At 42.8% G+C, this 17,212-nt stretch overlaps 1 protein-coding gene across 1 annotated transcript in view; it reads right to left on the minus strand.

Moving 5' to 3' along the window:
* Positions 1–695: 695 nt before the first annotated feature.
* Positions 696–17,212, minus strand: part of ATRAID (all-trans retinoic acid induced differentiation factor) — a 142,997-nt gene continuing 126,480 nt past the window's right edge. Inside the window, exons 2-5 of the mRNA XM_061569381.1 lie at positions 12,360–12,431; positions 7,313–7,416; positions 3,006–3,112; positions 696–2,272 (exon numbers count right to left, since the gene is read on the minus strand). Coding sequence (XP_061425365.1) covers positions 2,168–2,272; positions 3,006–3,112; positions 7,313–7,416; positions 12,360–12,431 — 388 coding nt within the window. The 3' untranslated portion in view covers positions 696–2,167. The remainder of the gene's footprint in view (positions 2,273–3,005; positions 3,113–7,312; positions 7,417–12,359; positions 12,432–17,212) is intronic.

Consider the following 17,212-nt stretch of genomic DNA (forward strand, 5'->3'; position numbering starts at 1 on the left):
GCGATTGAAACGTCATTATCTATTATTTTTCCACGTGACTTTACCGAAAGAACCAAAAAGTATACATAGTTAAAGTTTAACACGTAGGCTTTCGCGACCAATATCATCCACCTCTTGCCTTTCTACAGGCCTCTGCATTACTACCGGTGTCGCACCTTGTCCCTGTGGCTTGCCTAGGTTATGTTGCAGTGCCAATCGTAATGATGCCCAGGGCAGCCATCCGGGGGGACCCCATCTCCACTGCTACCGGGACACATGAAAGCAGTTCACCAGAGTTTAACGGAACGACGTCGCAAGTTTGGCGGTCACTGGGGACGGACAGTGGCGATTTGGTGGAGTGCTTACACGGTGGATAGGGTCAGCCGCTTCATTTTGTCGTGCTGCCGGACTATGGGCGATGGGGAAAAAAGCTTCATAGCTCATCGGATTCCTCCAGTATAAATACTCTGATTGTGGCTGCTGAGCCCCTGGTTGTTCGTACGCCGGTCGTCGTTCATCCATGCGTCGTCGGCGATGTCATTCAAGTGTTTTTTCCCTTCCGAAGAAAAATACTTTCCCCCTTTTTTTGTCCTTGTGATATCGTGGTATTGTTATTGTTGTGTTTTTAGGACAATTGTCGTGAGATGTCGTGGCATTTATCTCCAATTCCTTTAACCCAAAAACACACACACACGCTTCAAGGACAAACGAGAAACTGATCACAACACAGTTTATGAATCGCCTACAAACGGAATGTAGACATTACATAGTGGTTGAGTAGTCAATAAAATTGTTAACGGTTCAGAGCTGATGTCTTCAACCACGTATACTACACTACAGCGGTGTGCAGTATAAACAGTGATAGGTGCATTGATACATCAGTGCTCTACAAGAATATAAAATTGCAATAAAAAAACGTGTGGCCAGTTATCAAGCATTATTCAGATAAAAATGGTAAAGGTGCAGCCCTGAAATTACTTGCTTACGCCACTGCTGGCAGAAGGGCATCGACTGGAGGGAGCCACTTCGAGGTGGTAATTTCACCTCCTCTTCCACGCTGGTCAAACATTTTGGAAGAGGTGGGAAGCACACCAACCTTTGCCCTGCCACACGTTACCTGCCAATCAGCTAACTGTGATCTAGATTTGAAATTTTCGTGACTGCAGGGATTCATACACTCTTTGGTTCTTTCGGTAAAGTCACGTAGGTATAAAATAAAATAAATCACGACAAGCGTCCATCATCAGGTGGGACAACCACAGTAATTGTTTCTTGCTGTGGTTGTCCCACCTCATGACGGACGCTTGTGATGCGCCCGAAACGTCATGATTTAATTTATTTTATTTTATACCTATGTGACTTTACTGAAAGAACCAAAGAGGACAGCTAACTGTGGTATCCCGCTGGGTGGACAGAAGCCGGGGAGGGAAGGGATTTAGGAAACGTGTTTAAGAAAATACTTTCAACTGCTAAGCCGAAAGATCGAATCAAGGTGTCGGATCTCTATATTGCAAGTCCAGTGTGCTAATCATTACAACAGAAACATCTTATTAATTGTTTACGGCCGCACACACTGCCACCCCAGATCTGAAAGCATACACGAAACCTCGCATCTCCCATTAGCACGGTTAGCTAAGTACGGTGCGAAAGAAGTCAACATACACACGCACACAATCTGATATATCGACCAAAAATTCACCGAGTATTTCAGGAGTGCCCCGTTTGAACGTTTGTCCAATTCATTATTTAATTGTGTGTTTTGAAGCAAACCATAGTCACCGAAAAAGTGTACATATAGGAGGAAATGACAATCATCAATTTATTCAGAGGTTCATAACCTTCTGGTTCTACTGCCATCTACAGGCCACCTCATTCAAGGCAGTGGGTGTCCTAAGCACTCCGTGATCTCTGAGACCTACAAACCCTGAGACCAAACCTGAATTAAAAGGTGAACTCCAACCACACTTGGCACAAAAGTCAATTCAACTGTACACACGAAGCTCACTCAACACATTAATTAAACCCAACAAATAATTTACAACTCAACGGTGGCCTCGAAAAAGTGCCGAGTGCGTTAATGGATGCGAACACATGGCACTCTGTCAAGCGCTGCATTTGACAACACCATTTAGCAGACCCATTGCCAGCGGTGGCAAAAGCTTGCACATGGAATGTGCAAATCAGGCCACTAAAGGGTTTTTGCCTTTCTCCGCTGAGTGGCCCACAGAAAAGCTGAGAGCAAAAAGGTCACTGCTGTAAGCAGGCCGAAGAACAGCGCCATCGGGAAGAATCCCTGCGGAAGACACAGAGAAGGAGGCAAATGTTAAAGGGTAAGGCAAGCTATTATAAAGTTACAAAAGCAGACACTTTGGTCAAACAACAACCGTAAAAGTAAACAAAAAACACTTCAGTTTACAGTGTTTTCATCCCATTTATTTTGATGCCGAATTGCTTCCCTCACTTGTTATTTTTTTTACAAAGTTATACTTTTGTTTTTCAAAGAAGAGTATTGTCAAGGGGCAAATATACAATAATAATCCCAATAAGAACAATGTTTAGTGCGAGACAGTCATTCATGCAAATTTCATCTCACAACCGCTGACGGAAAATGCGCCGGGCGGGTTGTTCCTCGAGCCAGAGCACTCACGCCACGTCAGGAAACCCGATCACAGGGCTCCCTCTGCAGCCTAACGTCACGTGACGACTTCTTGGTGCTATCTGAAGGGCGGTTTTCCCACACGTCAGAAATTTGATACTTTTATAAAGTTGATTCTTCAATGTCGGAATAGATGAAAATAGGTAAAAAAAAAACTAAAATTTGTTTTGTACGGTCAATGGTGATTTGGTTGAAACCATCACTCTTTAACTTATGAACATGGTTCGATCATGTATAGCCGTGACAGGAATTCAAACTTAAAACATCAAGGCTCGCTCAGTGGCACACCGCAGGTTATACGCCTCCTCCGAAATATGGCCCCACCTTGTACACAAATCAAATTATGCCTCATTTGATGAAGCAGAATTACCTCTCTAACGCACTTGTATCCATGATGGGTGTCCTTGCAGTCACACTTAAAGAGGCCTGGACCATCTGGGTGACAAACAGCCTCCTTTGGGCAGTGGTTACTCGATTCTGCAAGTGATTGAACACAGAGCCACACAGTGTAATCATGAAGGCTTTAGCTCATCTTGCAGTATTACAATAATTCCAAACTAGTAGCGAAAATAAAGGAAACAACCTTTCAAAAACACCACGGAGAAGCGGACAATACATTTCCTTCATATATCTGTCCCCCATATGAAGCAAAAATACACACAAGCACAATCGGTATGTGTCCCTGAAAAAAGCGAGACATCAGACGATACAATGTAAATCTAAACCCATTGACTTAACATATCTCAATTTAGGATTCGTTCCCAGGGGGTCATTTATTTTGGTCAGACAATAAGTAACAATAACATTGGCGATGCGTTCCAAGAAAAGGGGCGCGCAAAGCGGAATCGCACGAGATAGCGGCCTGCCGAGTAGCGCACACGGTAACACACACAGTGTTGTCTCGTGTACCACCGCGTAGCCGCGTATGGGTGAATTCAAACAGAATATAGCGAATTTTGGATAGAAATAGGTTAGCCGCGCGTACACATTTCACAAACCAAACCCACAGAAAGCGATAATGAAAGATACCTAAAAAGGTGTTATATAACACGTTTAAATAAATGACATGTCCATACACCGTAGCCACCACAGATGGAGGTAGAAATTGCATTTAGAGGCCTGGTATGGGATGAAGGCAAGTTGAGGAGTTACATCATGAGGCTTGAGCACCCAAACTACTGAGTTATTTTGTTAAAATCTTTTAAAACAACGTTGGAGTGAATCAATGCATTTTTTATATAATTACGTTCCCCAATTCATTGGCGGCGTTATAGTGAAACAATGTGAATAGGAGCAGCATAAATAGTGGACTTACTGTAATGTTTTTTTACACATCCTGCCAACCACAAGGCCTTCTTCTGGAAGTTCATAAATTAATTGCTTCAAAAACACATTACTAAGGTGAGGTCAGAATGACATCATGGAGAGTCGTAATGAAAATATGTACCATGCAAGAGGGGTAATGTCTCATCTAACAAAGCTGTCAACAATTTTCCCAGCCCCAATATCGGGGAGTTTAAGAAATGCTCTTTTAGAATGTCTTTGGTCAGGAGAATGCCGCACCACGTCAGTAAATGCACCAGAAAATGACAGCCACAGACCTCAGACTGCAATTACTACAATAGGCCTATCTAAAACTGATCTTTTTATTTAAACTAAAACTAAACTATTTCTCTTTTACCAAGCTGGCTATCACAAATGATAGCTCAATGAAGTGGCTTATCAAGTTGAAATCGATAGCAGTCAAATGTTCTAAACACACGTCGATTAAAGTAGAGGGAAACCCCGGAGAAAATATACACGACCAAGGGGAGAACATGCAAACTCAAAAAAAAATACAGGTGTCAGGGTCGGGACCGAACCCACAACCTCCTGTATATTAGGCGAGGTAGTTAACATCTTGCCACCGTGGTGTCCCTATCTTGCCCTACACAGAACACCGTGTAGTGCACTGTGTGTGTGGTGCTCTGTGTATCTCACTGCATGTCAAATCACCCAACAGGCAGTACTTAAACACATTCCCTCAAAGCCAGGATACACCAAATTAGGTACATTTTTACATTCATGAAATGAACCTTATGGCGGGACCCCAGGGTCCCGAATAAACGGAAGTCAAGATCACAATGAATTTATTTATTTTTGGCAACTCCATCCCACCGCGCACATAAAAGCCACGACCTACCAGAAATCAATCCTCTCGTTCTTCACCAAGCACCCGTCGTTGCCAAAATTGCCGTAGCCATAAACTAAATTTTGAAACTTTGATTAGCACATTGTGTAGAGCTCGTCGAGAGGAATAGATTTCCGCGTCATTTGCCTTCAACAGACATAAAATGACGTCGCAACGCAGTTTATGCGAGAGCCGGGGGCTTTTATGGGACCCCGGGGTCCCGCCATAAGGTTCAAATATTAATTGAAATTATTGTTGACTGGATTATGACAAATTACTTACTAATTTTGACAAGCTGCCAAAATTCACTTTGCTACCCACAAATGTCTGCCAACAGGTAAACCGTTCATCAATCTCAATTATTATCATCCATCTCCATACACATTTTAAAATAGACTCGAGATATTTCTCAGCCAATTTTTGTTTGCCCTCGCATGCTATGAGACGGGCCATTTCCCAAAACATTAACCTAATGTGTGTGCGTTTCTATTGTCCAGGTGGCAGTCACGAGGCTTGTACGACATTCGGTTGAACACCTTCCAACACAGTCCCGTAAGGTGTACATGTATTCTTAAACTTTGGGCTCATGATTTAAGTCATACAAATGTGTCTTGAGACAAGATCGATCACAAGCATCTATGTAATCTGTATGTTTGTATGTATGCATCTTTATCTGGGAAACTCTTCCAAGACGGCTCTACCAATCTCAGTTCAATGAGGTGTCATTTGAAAGATAATGGAAAGCAGCTTATATGAATCACGTTGCAATTGAGAAATATTGACCTTTGACCCAAAAATGCAGCTTATTAATCCTGAAAATGCTTCCACTCTACCAATTACAATGAGCCTGCATGTGACAAAAGCTTTACAAACAAAAATACATACTTGCTAAGAAAACTGCCTTACAAGGAAAAGGAAAAAAAAAATCGGCGTTGCGTTTACATTTCTTTACAATTGAACCTCATGGCGGTATAAATCTTGACTTAAAGCTTTCATGACTGCAGGAATTCATATTCTTTGGGTCTTTCGGTAAAGTCACGTAGGTATATAGGTTCAAAGAAAATAACAAAAAAACTACGACGTTTCGATCGCAACACAAGCGGTCGTCTTCAGGAAAAGAGGGGTTCGCTTCCAAGACAAACTGTTTACAAGGGTTTGAAATGGGCGTAGCCCAAATGTCAGCAGCCAATGGCAATGCAAGTGGTGGGCAACCAACCCGACGGTGGTTGGTTTTCCACCAATCAAAGAGAGATTAGCATGTCCCATTAACATCCTAATTTTCACGTGGTAGCCCTTTACCAAAAAACCCAAAGAATACTTATGGCGGTACCCCGAGGTTCCACAGTACCCCGGGGTACCGCCATAATGTCCGTGATGCAATCATTATTAGTCTGTTGATGGTCAGCGATGCGGCCATCGACTCATCTCGACGAGCTGGACACGATGCACCACTATGGTGCGTACGAGCGTTCAGGGTTTCAGCGCCATCGTCCTCGCTGCGTTTCGACATCGCGAAGTAGCACTGATTTCAGATTGATTGGTGCCCCAGTCGTGGAGTTAAGTACACCCTTGGAAAAAATTGTGTGCCAGAAATAAAATATTTATTGACCTCGGCCATTTAGTATTACTTGTTACTCTGGGGTACCGCCATAAGGATCAATTGCTAAGTGCACACCATCGGGGAAGCTGGTTGAATCTCAATAGGAACCCCACTACATTGTGTTCGCTGACGGTCAGGTGAGTTGATGATGAGGGTCAGGTGTTCATGTGTCACACCGCCCTGCCCAGACGACAGGCTGACCCCTACTCTTGGTATAAATAATTATTTCAACTTGTAACGGGCTGCCGCACAGCATTTGCCGCACAGCAAGAGAGCGGCTCGGAGGAGCGATGAACCACAGACAAGCAGGGAGACAGCCACGTGGTGAGACAACCCCCAAATCACCCCCAAAGCTCTGTGGCTCTCTATAAAGGCATTTTGAGCCACTTAACGACATCCAATTGTTTATGTACGTTGAATCGACAACGAACGTAGAACGTTAACGAGACACACACACACGTACTTGCGTGCATCATTTTTTTTTTAAACCCATGCATGCATTGCAATCGCTTTTTAGAATCAGTGTTGGTGTAACATAGAGGTCTTCACGTGTCACAAGAGATTCTCAAACCCACCGGGGCTACAAGGGAGCAGGAGACTGGTACAGCAAGAGGCTTTGTGAACCCATCCAGTGTGGACGTGTGAGTGTTATATTCTCACGCGAGTGAGGTTTCACCTATTTTGTTTTTAAGGAATTGGTAAAACATTTGAATGCAGGTCCCTCGGCAATAAAATGGTTTGAGAATTTGCTGTATAAAAAAAAACACGATTTGTAATAAACATACTATAAATTGTGAAGAGAGAGCTGATCACACTAAGACCTTTGCCAGGGGTACAATGTGATTAAAACAGACACCACATGCAGCTCTCGACCGACAAGTCCCAACCCCACCCACGTCGCTCATACCGTTGCATGCATTCTGCTGATCTTGGCAAATCCTGCTGTGGTTGACATATATCCTCTTCCAAGCCTTGTTCCCTCCAGGGCATTCGACGAGATGAGGCAGCTCGCTGAACAAAAGCCACCACGTATCAACACCATACCCTTTCAATCTGCTTCATATTCGATATACAGTTTGCATGCAAGTGGGTGTGTGTGTCTATGTGGGTGGTTGGTGTCATGGTTATGTGCAATGCACTATCGAATCTGGCAAGCCAGACTCATTTCAAAATGCCAGACACATAGGGGGACTGAGAGAGACAGGACAGACAGAGGGAGACAGATTGTCAGATGGATACACAGAAAAACAGTGGGAGATTAGAGAAACGTGCCAGTTTGTTGAAATGAATATATTTCCAAGGACTGTCTGCCTTCAAATTCCACATGGCTGAATATATAAGTAAGATATGTGGGTTTGGGATACATTCCTGCAGACGTGGCAAGATCGGATATCGCTGCAATCCTCAAAAACGCTAAGACACCTATTAGCAACATCAGTAAGGATGAGCGCTTTGAGGTTAATCAACTAAAAAAAAGAGATGACATAGTCATCCTCTCAGCGGACAAGGGCAATGCCACCGTCATCATGGACAAAACCCATAGAGTAACAAAATTCAGGACCTACTTAATGATGGTAGCTATACCAAAATCAATAGAGATCCCACCAACCGCCTGGTTACGAAAACTAACATCATCACTGATTCGACATTTTTAATCGAACCAACCAAGCGGCTTTCTTTAAAACCCTCTGCTGCTAGACCACCCAGATTGTATGGCTTACCAAAAATCAATAAAGAAGGTACATCACTTCATCCTATTGTCTCCACCATTGACTCACCCACCTACAAACTGACCCGATTTCTGTCTGAAACCTTACAACCATTCACTGGTAAGACCACCTCAGCTGTACTTAACTCAGCTCACTTGGTATCTCTAATTAAGGGCCTCTCACTATCTCCAGGTGATTTGCTCGTCAGTTTCGATGTAGCTTCTTTGTTTACCAAAGTTACTGTGCCTGACACCTTCGCAATCATTGAAGATCTGGTCCAACAAGGACTGAATGCTGATGTACCAGCCCTGGTTAGACACTGCCTAATCAACACTCACTTCACCTGGAATGGAACATTCTACAAACAAGTTGAAGGTACCCCAATGGGTTCGCCTTTATCTCCAGTTGTAGCCAATGTTTTCATGGAAAATCTTGAGAAAGATGCCATCCAGGCATCCACCCTACGTCCTTCCTTGTGGAAGAGGTACATAGATGACACGTTCGTCATCTGGCCACATGGCCTACCAAGCTCTGGGCCAATTATTCAACCACATCAATTCCATACACCCAGCCATCAAATTCACCATGGAGGTGGAAAAGGATGGCAAGTTACCATTCTTGGATGTGTTAATCGAAAAGAGACCAGATGGCTCAATGGGACACTCTGTCTACAGGAAAGACAGAGTATTCCATTCGGATGCCGACCTAAAACCTGACTACCACCACCATCCATCCTAGAAGAATTCCCTCATCAAAACTGTACACCATAGAGCTCGATGTATGTCCGACCATCACCACCTAGCCAGTGAGTTGGAACACGTACACCAAGCCCTCAAGACGAATGGATATTCAGACTACACAATCCATAAGGCTATCACCCCAAACGTTGGGAAATAACCATTTGAGGACCCAATCAAAACCATCACCTTGCCATACATAGCAGGGGTCACTAAAAAGATTTCCAAAATCATGAGCAAACACAAGATCCAGGTTCGGTTCAACACAGTACAAAAAATTGTGATCTGATCCCATCTGTGAAGGATGTGATCCCTGACACGCAATACCCCGGCGTCTACAAGCTAAGCTGTGTCTGCGGCAGCAGTTACATTGGGGAAACTAAGCGACATGTCTCGGAACGTTTTCGTGAACACAAGGCAGATCTGAAACACGGTAGGACCAATACCTCAGCCGTGGCTGATCAATGTTTTAACGCTGTGGGCACACGCAAAATTTATTTTTCCAAGACTAAGGTACTCTGCAAACCCACTGACTATCAGCAAAGATTCGTTCATGAAGCCATCCAGATATTTAAACAGAGACACAATTTAAACCGAGAAGATGGGTACAAACTGAGCAATCATTGGAAGGATGTTATTAACCAGTTTAAAATCACAACTGGCTGTGATGTTTCTATCCTACCTGCCGATGTTAGTAGTTATTTTCGACTCTCTGGTGTTACATTAACAGGTTAAATGTCTCGCTAACACAGCCACCGTTGCTCGTTTTCCTCGATGTGGCAGTGGCTCTACGATCTTCCACTGACATGCTAATCTCTCACAATACAATGGCCACCTCCGCAGCTTAGTCGTCGTCGAGGTGGCTCTCCGATTTACCCGATCTTACATTGACATGCAAATTTTATCACTAGCCCCGCCCACTCCCCTTATCACATTTGGGCTACACCCATCTCAAACCTTTATAACATCCTGCCTCAGAAGCTCTCCCGCTATTTTTTCACCTGATGACGATTGCTTGTTTTGCGATCGAAACGTCGCGATATTTTTATTATTTTTTCTATCTACGTGGCTTTACCGAAAGACCCAAGGAATAAGATAGGTGCGATTCAGAGAAATGGTAAAAAGTACTGTTAACCTTTGGGGTAATGACTCCCTTTATTGGAAACATTGGAAAATTATATATTACTACTATAATAAGCCAAGAATGTGCGTGTTCCGCACGTGACGTCACTCCACATGAGGCCCACCCCCCCGCGTGATGTCACTACATGAGACCCACCTCCCCCTCATTAATATTCATGAGTGGGTGAACTTTTACACTAACGCAGAGGAAGGATGAGCTGACTTTAATAATTTATTACGGAAAGTCGCTTCAAATTACGTTTCTTTACAGAAAGTGACGGTAAAAAATAAATATACGCAGCACACTGCTACATCCATACGTGACGTCACTGCAAAACAGCCCCCCCCCCCCCCCTCCCGTCATTAATTCATGAGCGGGTGGATTTTTACACTCCCACAGAAGAAGGTCGAGCGGAAATAAATATTTGTACGCAAATTCGCTTTAAATTTGACGTTTCTTTATTGAAAAAGTTAATCAAATAAATCATTATTCGCAGCACCAATGTGTTTTTGGTGTCTTTATTGATTTTTTCAGCACTTGAAGCAAAAGGTAAGTCTAATTTTTGCTTCTAAATTATGATAACATTTCTACATTTCAGATATTGTATCGAATTCAAATTGATTACAACCCCAGCGAGCGAAAGTAGAAGAAAATAAAGTAGCAGAGCACTGGTTTTGAACTAATTGAAGGGGAGTTAAATAGTGCTACAGTGACATCAAGTGAGGTGTTTTATGACATAGTTTTGTGCAACAATCACTGCCATTAATACAGTACAACAGAGAAATGCAGTTAAGTGTTTGATTACATCGTTTTGTGCAAGATTCACTGCCATTAAATTTACACAAGATACAATAATACTCTGATCAAAACGACAAATTCCGATAATTCCTGCATATGCGATGACGATCAACAAGTCCCAGGGTCATACTTTTCAAAATGTAGGTATTTATCTCAATGAACTCATATTTTCCCACGGCCAGTTGTGCGTGGCTCTGTCTAGATCTATAAATCCTCAGCGGATCAAAGTGTTTATCAAGAGTAGTCAACTGCAGGGAAACCTGATAATTACTTTTTGGTTCTTTCGGTAAAGTCACGTATAAAGATAAAATAATAAATTAAATAATAGCATACAATTATTTAAATAATAGCATACCATTATTTAATTTATTATTTTATCTTTATACGTGACTTTACCGAAAGAACCAAAGAGTAATTCCTGCAGTCACGAAAGCTACAAATTAAGATTAAACCTGATAATTGTTTTTTTACCCTTCTATCTGGCAACAAAACTGACACCTTTCTTTTTACAAGGAGTCATGTTTGCATTGACCACAATACCTGCGGTCGGAATGCAAAAAAAAACTCTGATAATGGTTGCACTGTCCTTTAAATTGATTGGTCCACACCCAAGACAGCTTTTCTTAGAGCCTAGTCTCACATGGTGTTGGACCAGGTGACGCCAGATTCACACAAAATATCGTATATTGAGAAACCTTCCAAAGTCCTTAATTTCATTTTTTAAGTTAAGAAAATTTTATTTACGTGCAACAATTCCTAAAAATATGTACAATCACACAAAAAAATATAAATGTACATCTTTAATATTACAGATTCCGTCCTAGGACGGGCATAAGGCTAGTTTTTAAATAACAACGCTGATCTAAAGAAGGGCTGTTGTCAATATATCATCTTTATGTAAAATATGTTAGGGAGAGATGACCTAGCAGAGGTCCAGGAAAAGTTAATGCCCAGAAACCAAACCTCTTTCTCTATGTCCCTCTGTCGCACTCTTGTCCATCTCTCTCGGTCCCCCCCCCCCCGTCTCCCTCTCTTTGTGTCCTGCAGTTCCCCTGTATGTCCCGCTGCTTAGGTCTGTCTTCCTGTCTTTCTCTCGTACGTCTCTCTCGGTCTCGTCTCTCTCCTTCACCGTGTACCCATGACGAGAGTTGTCGTCGCAGCTCCCGTTCCCGATTCTCCACTCTTATTTCAGACTAAACTCATATTCAGATTTGCATATTTACATGCTTCAATCAGCTGAATAGGAATACTAAAACAAATCAGCCAATCTTCTTGGTTCTTTCGGTAAAGTCACGTATAATGGAAATAATAAAAGAATAAAGCTAAAACATGTGAGAAATATTTTATTATGTTTTATTTTCATTATTTTATTATTTCCATTATACGTGACTTTACCAAAAGAACCAAGAAGATGAATCCCTGCAGTCACGAAAGCTTTAAATCGAAATCAGCCAATATTTGTAGACGGCGAAGTTAATATTAAGTGTATTATTAAATGTAGGAAGTGTTGGTGAAGTGTTATTCGTCTGTGCCGCTACTTAAAAGTGTAATTAAAATACTGCGAAAAAAATTCCACAGCCAACTTACATGTACGCCAGGCTTGTAAATCCAAGGAAGGTTGCGCTTGATATGTTGGCGAGTGGATTGTCCGAGAGGTCCCTAGAGTTGAAAACAGAAGAAAACAATGCACAATATTTACAAACATTTCACAATATTATTTTTAAAAAAGCCAAAATAACTACGAGCTTTGTGGCCTAACTGCATGGCACACCGATGAAAAGAAACCCACTGGCTACAGTCCACCAACCCAATATCCACCCTCCCATCACTGGCAACGCACGAGGCAGAACTCAAGGGTATGATCATTACATGAAGGCCTCCACACTGGAGATTGTCTTTCCACACTTCTCTATGATGGTCAGTGCCGGTTTGTTGAAGGAGGCACACAGGACCAGATCTAGGTAATATTCGTCAATGCTCGGTCAGGAATCAAACTCAGGTTGCCTGGTTCATGGCGCAATGCGGCTAACCACTGCTGCCACCCTTAATCAGGCACATAACAATTCACCTACCACCCCCAAACCCCCAATAATTTGATGAATTGTCACCGTTATGTTTTGGTCTTGTGTTTATAATACTTGCTATTTACATCTCGATTGTACAATTTTCTTTGGTAAATACCCTAAATGTAACATTATTATATAATTTACACAGACCTTAATGGATTTTAAATGCACACCCCAAAATATTCATTGATAGAATAAAAATCACTTTAAATCGATGCACTGTTACATGCATAGTGCATGGGTTTTGGATGAAAAAAAAAAACACGATTTATTTATGTAGAAAGTATTAAATATGTATTTCGTCTTCGGACAAAAAAGAAATCACTGGATACCACGTGAAACAATTTTTGGCGGAAAAATAATTTGTTTGGATTGTCTTGAATTTCACTTCTGATTGGTAGGCCTGATTTTCAGACTTTCCAGATGGATATAAAATTTGTCAAGCACATCCTGAGTACATGTGGTATGGCTGGCAATGGAAATTCTCATTAGGGCCTTGCAACACCATAGCCACACACAAGTAATGAAAAATAAAGAAATCCACTGGATGGAGATGCCAACATTCTGAATACACAGGCACTCCCACCCAACACGAGACCACGATGCATCCAATAGCAATGCCACAGCTATTGGCATTGCATCAACTCAAAAGTGGGTATCTCTACAGAAATAATTATAGCATGGTTATTGCCTGCATTGGCAGTGAAATGAATTCTAAGAAAAAAACAAGTATTCCTGAATGGGTATTGCTATCTATTTCAATGAGGCAATAACAATTCTCAGATAGAATGAAGAACATTACAATTGTAATCAGAAAGAGGAGATTGTGATGGTTAGGGCACATGTGCAGGGTGGAAGAAGGAAGGCAGGTTATCAAGACAAGAACTGGAGTGGCATCCAGAAGTCAGTGACCAATGGGAATACCTGAACCTAGATTCTGGGATACTCTAAGATTGGGCCATAGAGGTCGCGTTCTCAGCAGTACAACAGTTGTGGGTTTTGGGAGAAGGAACGGAGCAGTGGCATCGAAGGCCATGGCCACGATGACCTCTCGATCTTCAAGGCCACAGTCTGTCCAATCAGAAGTTTCTCCCTTTGGAAACGAGCGTTGCGTGGTTTTCATCTCGATTTAGTTACACCAAATCCATGTTTATTTTTGATAACGAAAATATTTGTCAACAAAGTGTTTTTCATTTTAATAATTCACGACTGAGTGGATGAAAATGATCAAGTGTGACGATGACTACACCCACCAAATACCAAAGGTGACTGCCCATGACCCGACAGAATTAACGAGTCTGCCTGATGAACACGCAGACCGAGATAATGCACATACTGAGGACGACCAAAACTGATCATTGGATTTATAAGGATATATACCGATTTACCGAGTTCACCGATTGGCTGACCTGTTAATATTGGAAGGGGGGGGGGGTGGCGGATTGCATGCCCCTCACACCAACATTGATTAACTAACAGTGGACAGCTTCGACTGCTTTAGGGGACTTGAATAACGACTCAAGTAAACAAAAATCCGACTAAATTAACACCGCCCTGAGCCATTGGCAAAAAGCTGTCCATTTCCATGACAGGGGCCAATATCTTGAAAGAAACAAGCATTGTTGACCGCACACACATTACACCAGCGCTAGTTTGTCAGCTGCAGGAGGGATGTGGAGCCACGTTGATCCCCAGCTACAATTTGAACTCATTACCTTCCAATTGTGATTTGTGATGTTCTAATAACCCATTGCCACCGGACAAATTACGTACGCACAATTATTTGCAAATACAATCACGCGTGATGCTCTACAGTTATGTGATTGCAGTGGTTCTTAACCTTTACTGCACCCTTGCACCCCTTTGGTTCTCAATCGTACATTTTTATGTAAAAAAAATGCATAGGTTTCATGAAACAAAGTAGTTGTACTTACGTGCCCATGCTTAATTTGTGTTTGATTATTTACATTCAAAAAAAAAATCTGGCCATGTCTCGCATCCCCAGAAAGGGCATCTTGCACCCCCAGGGGGTGGGTGCACCCCAGGTGAAAAGGCACTGGATTAATGTAAGTTACTTCATAGTCTCAAAGGTTTTTTACATCACAACGATTTCAATCAGCAGATTGTGCACAGCCCCACTCCCTGCACCCATGCACTTTCAAACACATTGAAAAGACTTTGTTGAAGAACAAAATTACAGAGCACCAATGGAGACAGCCGACTGAAGGCGCTATTTGCAGCAGACGTGACTGGGGGGCAAGGACAACAGCTGAGAGTGAAAATTACAAATATGCAAATGTGGACGAAGGTGCAGCTGGCACACCCGGATAACGCCGAGGGTTAAAGCCATGGCCACGGAGAGGCTTACTCGGAAAGATTTATTGGAAGTGAACTAACGGATATACGATTTAAAATCAGGCAGCAAAGTAGGGCTTATAGCTGGTAAATATGCGCAAAGCAAAAGTCACATACAACAAGTTGGATTAACAATGGGATGCATCGGTTAGGAGGCAAAGAACTGGTGAAATCTAGAGAATATGTATACCACTGAGTCACTGAGATCAAAATTATGAAATAGATGCAGGTGAGAGCAGGTTGGAGCACTTTGGAATGCCAAACTTGATAACAAGAAGCATGAAGGAAGATGTGTTTTTTTAATCAGTGTATATTACCTGCAATGATACACAGTTCAGAAATATATAAGACACTGACCAAGAACTTGGAGCAAAGCAGAAAATTGCGTGCACAGAATGGAGAGATGTGTGCTCGTAATTACGTGCTGGCTCGGGCAGTACCCTGCCGTGAACAACGTGCACACCGCACAGTGGGTGTACACCCAGCCAACCACCACCAAAGAATCTCAGGCAAGCAACGCTTTCCCGCAAGTAAGCATCGAGATCACGATGACAGGTTATTCACGTCGAACAAAAGTGCGTGTGTTGGTGACAACGCTGCCAAAGAACACTTACACCGCAATTAAGATTGGAAGAGTTCACTGAAGTCATGCACACTTAAATAATAAAAAATCCCCCGTCGTGTCATTTTTCGCATTACCTTTAATTATGCCAAAATTTTCCACGTGCAGTACACTCCTAGCTGTCCTTTTGTAGCAAATTCCAAATGGCAACATGACCTGGCCAGAATGAAGCCTCGTCTTAAAAGATTACGATGAACCTCATTTAAATTGCACCGCTACCTTTAGGCCAAGTCAACTTAGAGAAGGCTCAGTTTAGATACAGATGCCAATTAGCCATGCCCATAATGTGCATGGTCAGGAATCAAACACAGGTTGCTGAAATAATAGTGCGGTGTGCTTCCCAAAATAGCATCACTCCACCATACACATCTGTCATTCACCACTTGGTAGCAGGAGCATCAACACAGTGCATGTGCAATGCTCAGTGCACTTTATGAAAATATGCAATGGTAAACACTGGTCGGCAGGAGTTTATGGGAAACGCTCTAAAAAAGTGTGGTTTGCACCACCTGTGCTCCCCATTCGCTGTGCTTCAGCCGTACGATCCTCTCTGCTCGTTGTGTCATTCCTTTGCCTCCTGCTGGTAATAAAAGAGCAACCGCCCCCAGCAGTGAGGGAGCTTTTTCCATGAGCCTCCTTCCATTAAAAGGAGCCTCGTGAAGGGGATACACATACACGTGTAATGTAGCACTCAGAGACGGTCTTGTCCAGGTATGTATATTTATTGTCTATTCCGGTCCGCCAGGCTCGATGGCATGCTAGCGGGCGGACGCGAGTTGAGTATGTACAGTGGGTAACTTTCTGTAACTGCGACACGGCGTCACCTACATAGCTGGCTGACTATATAGGAGCCGGCCAAGTAACAGCTACGGCGACGATATATATAATCTTCTTTAGTCTTTCTAGACAATAAGGCGACCCGCTCCCAGACGGTGAGGACGATCCACTTCCTGATGACGACATCGACGATGGTCCAACTTCGGATCCCCGCAGCAGCCCTGAGCCCTGCTCCGCGCCGCCTTTTATCCCCCCTCCGACTCAGCCACGCCCCTTTCCCCCCCGATCTCTTTCTCACCTCATTTGGCCCTGTCTCTTCAATTATTAATTACGGCCACTAGGCCCCATACTGTCCTTACACACACACACACACAAATATCCACCAAGAAAAGTGAATAATATCCATTGCAAATGTTTTTCTATGGCTTCAATAAGAGGTCATGAACTGCTTAGGAGCCTTCACAATTTCCAGAGAACGTCACAACATATGTGTCCCGCCGCACATTACTGGGATATGCACCCCAATAAGGTCAGCCGCTATTTTAAAGCATTCTATTGCTCCGAAGGCCCATTACAAAACTCTACATGCCGGGCTGCGCCAGTACCATCATCCTTCATTT

This window comes from Lethenteron reissneri, chromosome 43, assembly GCF_015708825.2.
Source record: "Lethenteron reissneri isolate LAM-NWPU_2019-01 chromosome 43, ASM1570882v1, whole genome shotgun sequence".
Classification (NCBI taxonomy): domain Eukaryota; kingdom Metazoa; phylum Chordata; class Hyperoartia; order Petromyzontiformes; family Petromyzontidae; genus Lethenteron; species Lethenteron reissneri.